This window comes from Canis lupus, chromosome 33, assembly GCF_048164855.1.
Source record: "Canis lupus baileyi chromosome 33, mCanLup2.hap1, whole genome shotgun sequence".
Lineage (NCBI taxonomy): Eukaryota > Metazoa > Chordata > Mammalia > Carnivora > Canidae > Canis > Canis lupus.
In genome coordinates, this window is record NC_132870.1 from 17,156,687 (window position 1) to 17,171,103 (window position 14,417).

The 14,417-nt window shown below is 34.9% G+C and overlaps 1 protein-coding gene across 11 annotated transcripts in view; it reads left to right on the plus strand.

The window, feature by feature from the left end:
- Positions 1-14,417, plus strand: part of SMARCAD1 (SNF2 related chromatin remodeling ATPase with DExD box 1) — a 78,262-nt gene that overhangs the window by 14,940 nt on the left and 48,905 nt on the right. For 9 of the 11 annotated variants that reach the window (XM_072810227.1, XM_072810231.1, XM_072810229.1 and 6 more), the window contains 3 exons: positions 1,085-1,262; positions 9,273-9,444; positions 12,179-12,245. In XM_072810227.1, the coding sequence (XP_072666328.1) occupies positions 1,085-1,262; positions 9,273-9,444; positions 12,179-12,245 (417 nt within the window). Of the gene's footprint in view, positions 1-1,084; positions 1,263-9,272; positions 11,126-12,178; positions 12,246-14,417 lie in introns of all 11 variants that reach the window. The other 2 variants (XM_072810235.1, XM_072810234.1) reach the window with 1 other exon arrangement.

Below are 14,417 nucleotides of genomic sequence, written 5' to 3' on the forward strand. Positions count from 1 at the left end.
ACTAGACCAAGGCATTGACTATTTAATATGAATTCCTTAAGTCTGACCTTTTCCTTTTCAAATATGTAAGGAAGAATGGTGGTTTTGCTGGGAGAAGGGAGAATAATTTTGGAATTCAGCTATTGAAGAGAAGACTGGTAAAATATTTTAAAATATTTAAAATTATTCACCTGTTACTATTCACCTTTTTTGAATGAGCCAACTTTTTTTAGCTTGTGAGGACTACCATAACAAAATACCATACTGGGTGGCTTAAACAGCACTCATTTATTTTGTTACATATGTGGAGGCTGGAAACCCAGGATCAAGCGTTTTTCTTCTGAGGACTTTTTCCATGGCTTGCAGGTGGCCGCCTTTTCACTGTGTCCTCACATGGCCTTCCCTTCATGTATGAGTCTTTTGTGTCTCTGTCTTCTTATAAGACATCATCCTGGATTAGGCCCCCACCCAGACAGCCTCATTTTAACTTAATCTCCTCTTTGAAGACCCTGTTTCTAAATATGTTATACTGGTGGTTGGAACTTAAACATAAGAATTTTGGAGGTCCCGTAATTCAGCCCATAACACCAACATTTACGTAAGAGGTAATGTATGGTGAATACTGGCTATGTGCCAATGACTGAACTAAATGCCTAATATGTATCTTCTGATATTCTGGTCACATTAGCCCTGTGATTATTAGCATTTCTATTTTACAGGTGAGGACACTGAGATTTGGAGTGATTACATAACTTGACTAAGAGAAAGGATTGAAATACAGTCTTGGGCTGTAGTGCCTGTGTTCATTTAGGTGAGAACTGAGTACTAGGAAATAAAAATACTGAGGGAAGATGACACTCAAGCACAAACCTCTCTTTTGCATTTTGCATTAGTGTCCTACAAGTAAATTAACCTGTGAAATGGAAAATCATTTAACATCAACCCTGGTTTGACTGTTAACATTTTCTTTAAAACTGATAGGAATTTTTGGTTTTACAATGGAAGCAGTGAACAAATTAGAGATTTTTAGCACATAATTATTATTATCAAAAATAAATTTATTTTCAAATTACTCAAAATGCCTTTCTCCTTTTTTCTTTTGCAGAAGATTCTAGTGTTCCAGAAACTACAGAAAATGAAAGAAAAGCTAGTATATCATATTTCAAGAATCAAAGAGGAATACAGTATATTGATTTGTCTTCTGATAGTGAAGATATCGTTTCCCCAAATTGCTCCAGTACAGTTCAAGAGAAAAAATTCAACAAAGACACAGTGATTATAGTGTAAGCAGTTTAATAGATTCATTCATTATATTTGCCTATATAAGAGGGTTTTCAAGCCAAAGTTATTTAATTTGAAAATATCGTTTGATGACTTCTTTCTTTTTTCTTTCTTTTTTGCCTTTCCCTATTGCATCTTCGTTATTTTTCCCTAACTCAGAACTTTAGAGAGGTATTTTGTGGATGTATGTGTGTGCATGCTTTTCCAGATAACAGTGATTTTCAATAAAAAGTTTAGTGAGAGCCAATAATTTAACTTTTTTAAGTCTCCATAGTTAGGGAAATTATTTTAATATGTACCTTTGATCATCTGTAATTGCTTTATGATCCGTTCTGGAGTCCCAGAGTCAAACCGTTTTAACATTTTTGGGGCACATTTTGTGGAGTAGCATGGAGCTTGTATTATGGTCAGGTAGAAAGACAATAAACAAATAAACAATGTAGTATAACAAATAATAAATACTATGGCCAAAAGGGAAGGAAAATCATTAATGAAGTTCAGGGGTAGGGGTATGGTTTCTAAAGAGCACAGTTGGAAAAAAAAGCTTTTTTGAGAAAATGATGCTTGAGTAGGGACCTAAAGTAAGAAAGTGTGAACCATATCGATATGAGGACTGGGGGCAGGAGCAGAGTATTCTGGTCATAGGAAATAACTTGTTCAGTGACTCTGAAGTGGTATTATGCCTGATGTTTTGTTTTCTTAATTTTTAATTTTATTATAATTTATTATAATTTTATTATAATTTTTTTAATGCCTGATGTTTCTAAGGAAAGTCAGGGGCAAATGATACAGGGAGAAAGACTTATAAGGTCACAAGTAAGCAGCAGGGTAGAAAAAGGGATTTAATTATGTTAAGCCCATAGGCCATTTGCCTATTACTATGAATGAGATAGGAAGCTAATGGAGTGTATTGAGCAGAAGAGTAAATTATCTCACTCACATGTTTAAAAGATCTTTGAGACTATAGGTGAGCATGGATGCTGTTGTAATAACCCAGGCAAGAAATGATAGACACATAGGCAAGACTACTACTTGTGGAGATGATTAGAAGGGGTTAGATTCTGTAAATACTTTGAAGTTAGAAGAACAGAGAGGTTTTATTGTTAAATTTTGGGTGGGAGAAAAAGCCGTCAAGGATGACCCTAAGATTGGCCTGAGCAACTGATAAGGAAAACTATTTTGGGTGTGGTAGGGGAGCTCTTTTTGAAGGAAAGATTGACAGTTCAATCTTGAACATGCTATGATTGAGAAGACTCGTAGATACCTAGGTGGGAGATGTCAAGTAGGCTAGGCAATTGGATTTGTGACATTTGAGTTCTGGGGGGGAGGTCTGGGTAACATCTAAATTTAGGAATTGTTAGACTATAGATTTGATATTTAAAGGCATATGATAAGATAAAATCACCAAGAGATACTGGTATAGCTGGAAAAGAGAAGGTTTTCCTGGTTTAAGGACTCAGGCTAGGGGAACTTGGGATTTTAGGAATAGGGAGATGAGAAAGAATCTGTAGAGATTCTAAGAAGGAATAGTCACTGAGGTAAGAAGTCTGTAGAGGTTGTAAGAAGGAATAGTTGTGAGGTAAGAGAAAAGTCAAAAGGGTTGTATGATCAGAAGCTAAGGGAAGAAAATGTTGCTAGAAGGAGCCAACAGAACGAGACTGTCCACTAATGATAAGATGAGAATTTCCTCTTAAATGAACTTTTTATATATACCCTTTAATGAACATGCCTTTCTCCTGAAATTCACTGTAAAATAAAAAATAGTAAGGATCTTGCATGAAAAAATAAAAAGGGTCTTGCATGATTAAATGTGTTAGATTCACATTTACCTGCTAAGAAAAATGTCATTCTCTTATATTACAAAAGAAGCATTTCAGATTCAGAAATACCAGTTAACATTGGCACAGTACAGTTATCTAATGTACGGTGCATATTTAAATTTTACCAGTTAATTCTGATAACATCCTTTATAATAGTGCTACTCAAAAGTACTGGTTTGTATATAACAAATGTGCTCTAAAATGTGAATCCGTGTACCAGTTCCTTTACTAGGAAAGTATTATAAGGAAAAATCAGCTGGACTTAAGTGATATGCTTAGTAATGTAGTTGTTTTACCTTCTTTTTTTTTTTTTTTTTTTAAGATTTTATTTATTTATTCATGATAGTCACAGAGAGAGAGAGAGAGAGAGAGGCAGAGCGAGAAGCAGGCTCCATGCACCGGGAGCCCGATGTGGGATTCGATCCCGGGTCTCCAGGATCGTGCCCTGGGCCAAAGGCAGGTGCCAAACCGCTGCACCACCCAGGGATCCCTGTTTTACCTTCTTGTATAAATTTCTTATCTTGTCTTTGATGGGTAACAGTGTGAGTTTAAGAACTAGCAGTCAGTCCTTGGACCATATTTTAAATAAGCTTTATAGTATTTCTTTTTTCCAGTATCATGTTGGATTTCTTTTTTAACCCAGTATCATGTGTGTCTTTATTTTATTTTTTAAGATTTTATTTATTTATTCATGAGAGTGAGAGAGAGACACACACAGGCAGAGACAGACAGAGGGAGAAGCAGGCTCCATGCAGGGAGCCCGAAGCAAGACTTGATCCTGGGACTTCGGGATCATGCCCTGAGCCAAAGACAGATGCTCAAATGCTGAGCCACCCAGGCGTCCCAGTATCATGTGTCTTTAGTCTAATTTAATCCGAAACCTGTTTCTCAGCCTTGTTTTTTGTTTTTCGTGTCATTGGCCTTTGAAGGTTAAGAGGCCATATTTTTTTTTTTTTTAAGGTTGTTTCTCAATTTGTACTTACCTGATTTTCTTCCTGATTAAATTTAGGTTATGTGGTAGGAAAGCTACATAAATGATTTTGTGTCCTCCGTGTATCATGTCATAAGGCACACTGATAGCAATTTATCTATCTCTTTATTGGTGAAGTGCACTTGGATCACTCAGAAACCTGCCAGATTCCTCCTGTAAAGTTACCACTTTCTACTTTTTAGTGATTAATCTATGGGCAGATACTTTGAGACCAGATAATGATCTTATTCCTTAGCAGACTTTCACTCAGTAGTTTTAATATCCATTGATGATTCTTTACTGAATCAGTTGTTTAAATAATGGTTGCAAATTGGTGCTATTTTAACTTAGCATTTCAGATTTTATACTTTATTTGGTATTCTAATATAAAGAAGGGTTTTATATTTTCTTCCTATTCATTCATTTATATAGTATTTATGTAGTATAAATATCAAAATGCAGTCATAGATATTTTTTTTGTTCAGTGGGTTGTAATTCATTTACCATCATTCATTTTGGTGCTCAAATTACTAAGTTTTGTCAGGTGAGGGAACTTTTAGGCAGGCTCTGGTTTTGAGAGGTTCCTATCATTTTTAATTTTTTTTTTTTAAGATTTTATTTATGTGTGAGAGAGAGAGAGAGTGAGAGAGAGCATGAGCAGCGGAGAGAGGGAGCCCAACCTGGGGCTGGTTCCCAGGACCCCCAGGATCATGACCTGAGCCGAAGGCAGATACTTAGGCACCCCAAGAGGTTCCTATGATTTTGTGAGCCTTTTCCCTTCAGGCAAAAGATGGTCCAAAATTATACTATCCCTATCCTAGGCCTGAATTTAGAATTAGCCATTTCCCTAAAAAGCACTAGTTCCTTTTAATAGAGAATGGTATTTGGAAATCTGGGGACTGGGAGTGTTCTTTCTTTGCCATTGTGCAAGGCAAGGGGTTATGTTTTTGCCCTTTCCAGCTATACAGATTAGGAAATATGTGAGGAATGTGTGAGTGTTGTGTTTTAATGTTTTTAATTCATGAATTTTTAATGATAACCTTTAATTCTAATCTGTTACTATTAGACCTTTCCTTGCCCCACCTTCTAGATTTCCTTTTCTGACATTGAGAATTCTGGCTTCTTGCAGTATCAGTTTATTTCTTAACTTGTTCAGTCATCCAATATACATAAAATAGTTTAAGAATTGCTGTAATCATACCACTTGACCAGTAAACCTACTAAATAGTGTTCAGAATTTGTTTTTAAGTTTTATTTGATCTTTAGATTGAAAGTATATGGTCAAAGTACTTGGATTATTTAACATTTTCTCTGTTACTCATTTAAAGTATAGTTCAGTTCATTAATTTCTGTTTGTATTCCTTTTAAGGTTTTTGCCTTATCCCTCTTTTAAATTTTACTTTTGAATATTTAAAATATTAAGTAGGTTCCAGAGATCAAAACTACATGGAATGTGCTCAGAAAAGTATTATTTCCTCTCCCTTTTTCTTGCGACACCCACTGTCATCCCACCTTGGAACTAACCAGTTTAGTTTCTTGTCATACTTTTCTTTCATGTGTCTTTTTTTTTCCTTTGTTTCTTTTTCTTTTTGAGAGAGAGAGAGTGCACACTTATGTGGGGTGGAGGAAGGGAAGAGGGAGAGATAAAGAATCTTAAGCAGGCTCCATGCTCAGCAGGCTTCCCGCTCAGTGCAGAGCCCGACTTGGGGCTCATCTCACGACCCTGAGGTCATGACCTGAGCTGAAATCAAGAGTCTGAATTGGACGCTTAACCAAGAGCTGCCCAGGCATCCCCTTTTTTCTTGTTTTTTTACACAAAAGACAGCACATTACATAAATGCATACATGTATACATACTCATTTGTTCTTTGTTTTATTCACTTAGATGTATATTCTAAAAATCATATCAGTTTATAGAAATCTGTATTCTTTTTTCATACTCCATAGTACTGTACTGTGTGAATGTTCCAGTTGTTATAATTAATACCCGTGTATGGGCCATTTTGGATATCAGCATTTCTTAACCTTGGTTTTGACAGTTGGGGCCAAATAATTCTTTGAGGAGCTTCTTTCCTGTGTATTGGCAGAATGTTTTGCAGAAGCTCTGATCTCTATTCACTAGATGCTACTCACTAGATGCTACTAGCACCTCCCTACTCAAAACAATCAAAAATGTCCCTGGGCATTGCCAAGTGTTCTCTTGAGGCAAAATCACCCTGCTTTTGATAAGCACTGGTGTTGATAAGAGAAACTGGCAGTTGATGAAATCACTCAAGAATTAATAGACGAGAAGGAGCTGAAGATAGAATCCTAGGTAATACAGCAATTCACAAATGTCAACAAAGGAAGAAAAGCCTTCTTTAGAGATTAAGGTCAGGTAGAGAGGTAAAGGAAAGTCAGAAGAACTAATGTTGCAAAACCCATGGGGCGAGGATGGGTGTGGGGCCACATTTTCAGAGATTTGTCAACAGTGTATAGGACTACAGAGGAGTAGATAACCAATAAAAGGTTTTTATTACATTTGACATCTTGCCCTGGTAAAGAACAATTTCACCTAAATGGTGGGGCAAAAGGTAATAAAACTTGAGAGGAGAACTCTATAGGAAATGAGCAAGTAGAAAATCAGTTTTATAAAATTTGTGAAGGAAAGGAGAATTTGCTTATTTCACTGCTATGTCACAGTTCCTAGATCTCCTGGCTCATTGAATTAGTTAATGAAGTCTTGAGCTCGTTGTAGACTCGGGAGGAAGAGCTTAGGGAGAGAGAGGAGTTGGGGTAGAGAAGATGGTAGGTAGTTGAAACAGGGTCCTTTAGGAAGTAGAAAGGGCCAAAATAAAATCCCTTAGCACTGAAAAGGGACTTTACCTTCACCAGAAGAGAAGTACTTTATCTGAGTCCAGATAAAAGAAAATAGAGTAGTCAACTCTTGTTGTTTTTAGATTTTTTCATTTTTAAATCTTCAGGCATACAAGAAAATAAAATAATAAGACAATGAACATTCATGTACCTACCACCTAGACTTAAAATTTTTGTTTCATGTTTCATCTACTATTTTTATCGTCCCAGAATATTTTAAATTATGGACATTCCCAACATTTCTACCTGTAGTACTTGGTGATGCATCTTCTTCCTCCCAAAAACCCAATACCAATCAATGAACAATTTTCTAATATCATCTAATTCCCATTTTATATTCATGTGGTTTTTTTAAAAATAAAGCTTTTATTTGAGAGAGAGAGAAAGAATGGGCACAAGTGAGGGGAGGAGTAGGGGGACAAGCAGACTCCACACTGAGTGAGGAGTCAGTGGGGAGCCTGATCTGGGGCTCAGTCCCATGAGCCTGAGATCACGATCTGAGTTGAAACCAAGAGTCAGACAAAAATTTAACAGACTTGAGCCACCCACATGCCCCTATATTCATATGTTTTATAGCTGCTTTTTCAAACCAGGTTCCAAACAAGGAGCATCCACTGTATTCACATGTTATAACTCCTGGCTTTCTTTTGATCTTAAACAGTCCTCTCCCCTCCTCTTTTTAAAGGATTTTAACTTACTGCGGAAGTAGAGTCTTTTCTTAGTGTAAATAGTTTTTTCTGATTGTTTCCTCATGATGATATTGAATTTATTCCTCTCTCATTTGTATTTCCTGAGAACTGGATGTTAAATCCAAGGCATGATAAGATTGGTAGTCCACATACTTACCACAGCAAGAGGCACATGAGTTTGTCCCACCAAATGATTGTGAATCTGATCAGTAAGTTAAGGTGATGGCTAACAGAGTAAGAACCTTTGAAAGTGGTTATCTAGGCAGAAATTGTGAGAAGATTTCAACCTGAATGCTTTCATTTTCTCAGTGAACTTGGTGGCAAAATCAGGGAATGTGATCATAGTGAGGCAGAATGAGAATTCAGAGTTGAGTACATAAAGAATGAGAGGTCTGGGTGTAATGGAAAGGGAGATGCTTGTAATTACCTTCAAATATTGAAGGATACGAGGGCACCTGGATGGCTCAGTAGTTGGGTGTCCGGCTCAAGTCATGATCCTGGGGTCCTGGGACCGAGTCCCACATCGGTCTCCCCGTGGGGAGACTGCTTCTCCCTCTGCCTGTGTCTCTGCCTCTCTTTCTGTGTCTCTCATGAATAAATAAATAAAATCTTAAAAATATATATATATTGAAGGACAGGTGTAGTGACAAAGGAAGCGATTTATTTTGCCTCATTAGAGCATTTTCTCAGAGCAGGGTTCTAGATGTCTAATAAAATTTGTATTCCTGGTCTTTGGGGATCTGTCTGCTTTTAAATGTTTTGGGGAATTCTCAGGCAAAACTAGTGCCCTGACCAGTACAACTGAACTAACATGAATAGATATAGTGAAGATATTAAAATACAGACTCTTGTTTCCCAAAATAGAATTAGCTATTCTGTTCTTTAGCATAGCTATTCTTTAGCAAAGTCTGCATTCTCTGACACTAGGAATGTATTTATTAAGTTCCCACTTTCTCTGATCTTTATAACTTGTATCCATTTGTTATACTTCTACTTTCTGACCTCCAGAATGGCTACCATGGTAGAAAATTTCAAGATGAGATTTTTGTTTGGGAGATAGATGATTAAAATATGGCCCCAAATGTCTTTTATATAGGATTAACAAATATATTGAGATGGAATGAGATCAAAGTTAGTTGCATAGTAAAACCTCACATGGAGTAAATGCTCTTGTCTGCTGAAGCAATGTTTTCTTCATGGCAGAGATTCTGGTACTGAATGGAACCATTCTGATTGTAACATAGATTTGGATCACCTAGGTAGGCCATGAAAATTCTATCTTTGTATTAGTATAATTAGTATAGGCTTTATTATTTCTCAAGAGCATCCTGACATTGCTTGTCTGGTATACAGAGTATAGGTGAAAAAAGAATAGGAAAGAGAATGTGGGCATGCAATACAGGTGTGTATCTTAAAATTAATGCCAGATATTTATTATTCTTTTCCATCCCAGCCTGGATAATAGATATTTTCAACTCTGGGAATGTAGATTTATATATATAACCATGCTGATGCTGAAATGAAAAAAAGTTGTTTTAATCTTTGACAGGGATAGATTGCATTCATATTGAAAAGCACTGCTGTATTACATATGTATATATGTAATATATACATATATATGATTCTAATGAAATAATATATTAAAATACTGGTTTTTTCCTCTAAAAATATTTTTAGTTCTGAGCCATCTGAAGATGAAGAGTCCCAGGGCCTTCCTACCATGTCAGGTAGAAATAATGATGATATTTCGGAATTGGAAGACCTTTCGGAATTGGAAGACCTTAAAGATGCTAAACTTCAGACCTTGAAGGAACTTTTCCCACAAAGAAGTGATAATGATTTACTTAAGGTTATACCCTTTTATAGTAATTGGTTATTGTAGCTATAATGATGTTTAAAATTTCTCTTGTATCTAGTACTGTATTTAGTGGATAGTCATTTTTCTAATGATATCTTAAGTTTTGAGATAATTAACTTTATTTTACATAATAATAAAAGTCAGTGCCAGAGATTTACTTGTTGGAAGTCTTAAGGTTTAAATAGGTAATGTTATTCACGTATAAATAATATAATGTATAATATATCCCTGAATAGTTCACATAGCTTATGTGGTTTTTTTTTTTTGGAGGGGGGGGGGATGGTGCTTGTATGTGTGTGTGCTTAAATAGTTGTAAAAGACTCCTCCTTCCTCATCTCCCATTAGAAAGTCTCAGAAATGTCAGGAAGCTCCCCCCCCTCTCCGTCTTCATAATGACAGAGAGTTGCCAGGGACACTAAATGCCCTGCAGTACCAGGATTGTCCTGCATAACAAAAGAGTTATCCTGTCAGTAGCACTCTTGTGGAGAAACATTGATTGTATATAGAAACAAAATAAGTGGCTGTATTTGGACTGTAATAGTTATCCTTCCTTATAAGAGCACATAAAAATTGACCATTCAATTAAATTTCAGGTAGAGAATAAATCTCTGAAGATTATTAGTAAATAGGTTATTTCTAACTCTGTCACTTATTAGTTGAATGACCCTAGGGGGATCATTTAATTGCAGGTTTACATGTTTTTCACCTTTGTATCTGTCATGATCACCACCATCTCCAATATGAACCTTAGGAGATACCGTATCTGTATGGGGTAGGCAGGTAACTTTGAAGTGATGGACACTGGCGTATCATATAGTATATGCTCTTACTGAAATGGGTAGCTACTCCATAGTACCAACAGAATATGACCATGTGACATCAATGATAGCCCCTTTTTATCAGGTTTCAGATTTTCCAAATAAAGTGAAAAAGCTGTTATTTACTGTTGATCAATTTAGTAACTTTCTTAGGATATAAGTTAAGTGCCATGAAGATCACCTACTTAAAGTGTGTAATTTAGTGGTTTTTAGTATATTTACAAACTTGTGTAATTATCATCATAATCTAATTTAAGGACTTTTAATCTTTCCAAAAAAGAAACTTCATTAACAGTCCTTCCACAGTTCCCTCCTCTAGCTCTAGGCAACCACTAATCTCTGTCTTTATAGATGCTGTCTATTCACATTTTATATAAATGGGATTATATATAATCCCATTTATATATTAAGATGTTATTTTTGTGACTGGCTTCTTTCATTTAGCAAAAGGGTGTCAGGTTCATCCATATTGTATCAGTACTTCGTTAACTTTTTATAGTAACTAATTTAAAGAAATAATACTATTCAGGCCAAAAACATGTCTGAACTGAGCTGGTCTTGGGCCTACTAGTTTAAACTCTGTAGAATAAATTATTATTATTTTCTGTTATTTTTAGCATGACAATCCCCCTCCCCAATCATTTTGATACCTTCTTACTGTTAGCTTTGGTGGTATCTTGACTCTGCACCTTGCTAGCAGTATTATTTTCCTCCCAGTGTGATTTTTTTTTTCTAGAATAAGAAGACAGTGAATGTAGCGAAGAGTACTTGCAGGGGCTGCTAACAGTGTTGGAAATAGCTTCCAACAGAATAAACATGATGGAGTATTCAGTATTCAAAGGAGTAAATTTCAGGTGAAAAATAGTTTAGCCTGATTGCTAATTGTTCATGTAGTTGAAGGGTATTTTTCATCTGTAAGAATATTTATCTCTAATTTTATAATTGCAGTGGGAAAATAGGATTGATGCACAGAATTTGTATGCATGTTTCATTAATTAGTATATGAAATTTAGGGAATTTAGTGTATCACTCCAAAGCAGAGCACTCTTGAATTGCTCTGCATTCAACTGATCTCTATCTGAAATGATTTAAAGGTGACATTTATAAAGTACTCTGTAAAGGCTCTTAAACCCATGTAAAAGAGTTCAAGAAGTTAAAAAATATAAATTTAGTCCTAGACAAGTTAAGAATATGCTTTGGCTATTTTGAAAATGAAGAGGGGCTTACAGGATATTAAAGGATCCAAGATTAGGAAAACTGGTAGAAGAGAGTACTCTTACTTGATTTGAGACTGTTTAATTTAATATAAAAATAGCTTATTAAAAAATGTAAGGTCTTTTTAAAAACAACTAGCTCATTGGAAATTAGGGAAACTATAGCAAGAGAAAAATATGAGATATTTAGTTTCTTCTCAAATACAGAATGTTATTACTACAAAAATTAAATATTGATATTAGTTATATAAATATATGAATATGTTCTTGAATAAATTCAGGCAATTCAGAAAAAGAGGAAATATCAAAAAGAACCTTTCATCCCACTCATTCTTAAGAAGTATTAGATTAAAAGAAATAATTGCAGAATTGTGGTTTATTTTTTTCATAAATAAAAAAGGAGTAATACAAATGTCTACCAGTGTCCCTTCTTTCTCTCCCTCTGCCTCCTCCTTCTCTGTCTCTCACTGCTTAGACATTTAAGTAGGGAGTTTTTAAGGCGTCAGTGCAGAACCTTGCATTTAAAAAATTAAAATAACAAAACCTTGAATACACTGTATATATTTCACTACACAGGGATGATGAGTAAGTCCAATAACATTTTAAGATGCGCTCACATTGTACAGACTAATGTGAAATAATTCTTTTTTTTAATGTGAAATAAATTAAAACAGTCTTTTCTTACTCTGTTAGTTGATTGAATCAACGAGCACTATGGATGGAGCAATTGCTGCCGCCTTGCTGATGTTTGGTGATGCAGGTATGCCTGACTTAGTTTCTAGCCATGTAAATTTATTAGTTTTATAATAATAAATATCTTTACATTTTTAATAATTGCTCTACAGTATACCAAGCACCTTCATGAATTCTTACAGGAACCTTGTGAGTTATTAATAGCTTCAGTTTTTTTAAATGAAGAAACTGAAGCTTATGAAGGTTAAGTGACTTACCTGAGGTCATACAGCTATATGGGAACCATATTTTCTAGGGTGATCTTTTTTTTTTTCCCCTAGGGAGGGGGCAGGTTTTCATTGGTAATTTTGCTTGTTTTCTACAGATCAAATATCCTAACAGTGAAGTTTTGGAAGGTATATTTTCTTTCTTTCTTAAGTATCCTTTCTAATTGCATTGTGGTTTTATTTACAGGTCTACAAATCTGAGTCAGTAGGAACATAATGTCTTGTGGAAAGTCCTAGCTGGTAATCAGCATTCCTTCATTTAGTAAATATTTATGCTATGTTCCAGGCTTGGGATACAAAAATAAATGCATTTGAAGGAGCTTGCAATATAAAGCATCTCCAATTTTTTTTTTTCTTAGCAAATACTGTCTTGGTTTCTTTTTTGCTTCCTAACTTGTGTATTCCAAACAAGTAAAAATAATCTGTAATCCCACTACCAAAAAAACATTTAAGGAATGAAAGCAAACCCACACTCGTTAACCACTCTTAAATTTGCTTTGTATCATTTTCAACTTTCCCTATGCTGTACCTACCATTACAACACATGCACACACATTAAATTAGGAAATGCAGTAACAACACTGGTTTGCATTTAAAAAAAAATCATTTGATGATTTATCATGGTTTACTCTTCAGAACAATCAGATTTATCCAATTTTTAAATATGGCCCCATAACATTCCTCTATACCTACCCATATCATTGGTTTGTTAACTACTTCTCTGTTAATTAGCATTTATGTTTCCATTATTTTATTATAATACTAAAGTAAATGGCCCTATAAGAAAATCTTTATGTTACTCTTTCTGTAGGCTAAATTTCAAACTGGGATGCTGAATCAAAGGATATACACATTTAAAAGTTTAATATGTACTTCTATGTTACCTTTTTAAGGGTTGTTAAAATTCATTTTTTCATCAGCATTGTTGATGAAAATCAATGCCCATTTCCCTAAGTGGATTTTTTTTAGCTTTAAAAATTTTTTTTGAACTTTAAAATATATATGCAAAAATAGAAGATAACATAGTGTGTTCCCGTGGGCCTATCATCCCTCTTCAACAAATGTCTACCTCACTTTTACTTCCAACCAGTAGATTTTATTGGAGTGCATTCCAAAAATGAAATTGTTTCATCCATATGAAATATTTTAAATCTTTCATTTTCTTCAATTTGAGCAAGGGAATAGTATTGTGTTGTGTGGGTGCTACCTACACAGAATGTTAAGATTCTTCCTTTTCTTCCACTTACTAGCTGTGTGACCTTGGGCAGCGTTGCCTAACTCTTCCATATCTCTGTTTCCTTAGCAGCAAAATAGCATAATAATAGTACCAAACTCGTAGGTTGTTGTGAAGAAGTGATAAAGTTATGTGTGGCACATAATAAGTAACTGCGTTAACATAGTAAATGTTAGTATCATTTGTTCTTAATGGCCATCTGATGATAGAAAATGGTATAGGAGGAAGTTGACTGTATCTCTATCATTAGCGTACGTAGCCCTAGCACTTATTGTAAAACTTCCTGAAAAATATTGGACTCAACGAACATTTGTTGAGTTGCAGAATGGTTTGGGAAATTTTACATATACTTTCTTGTTAGAATATTTTAGTATTCTATAATCTTTCCAAATTTTTAGAAAAAGCTTTATTCCATAGTAGTGTCTAATCTTTTTTCTCATGAGCAACTCGTTTCATTCACCTTAGTCATTAATTTAACAAGTATTTTTTGAGCATCTACCATAGGTGCCAGATGCTATTTTAGGAATTGAGGATATGGAAGGAAACAAAATGGACAAAACATTTGCCTTCATGGAGTTTACAATCCTCATTAAATTTGAATTTCATTTGAGTTTTTTTCTTCTCATTCTTGCACAGTACATTGATATTATTTCTTATTGAAAATAAAATATTTTTGGGGTGCCTGGATGGCTCAGTTGGTTAAGTGTCTGACTCTTGATCTCAGCTCAGGTTTTGATCG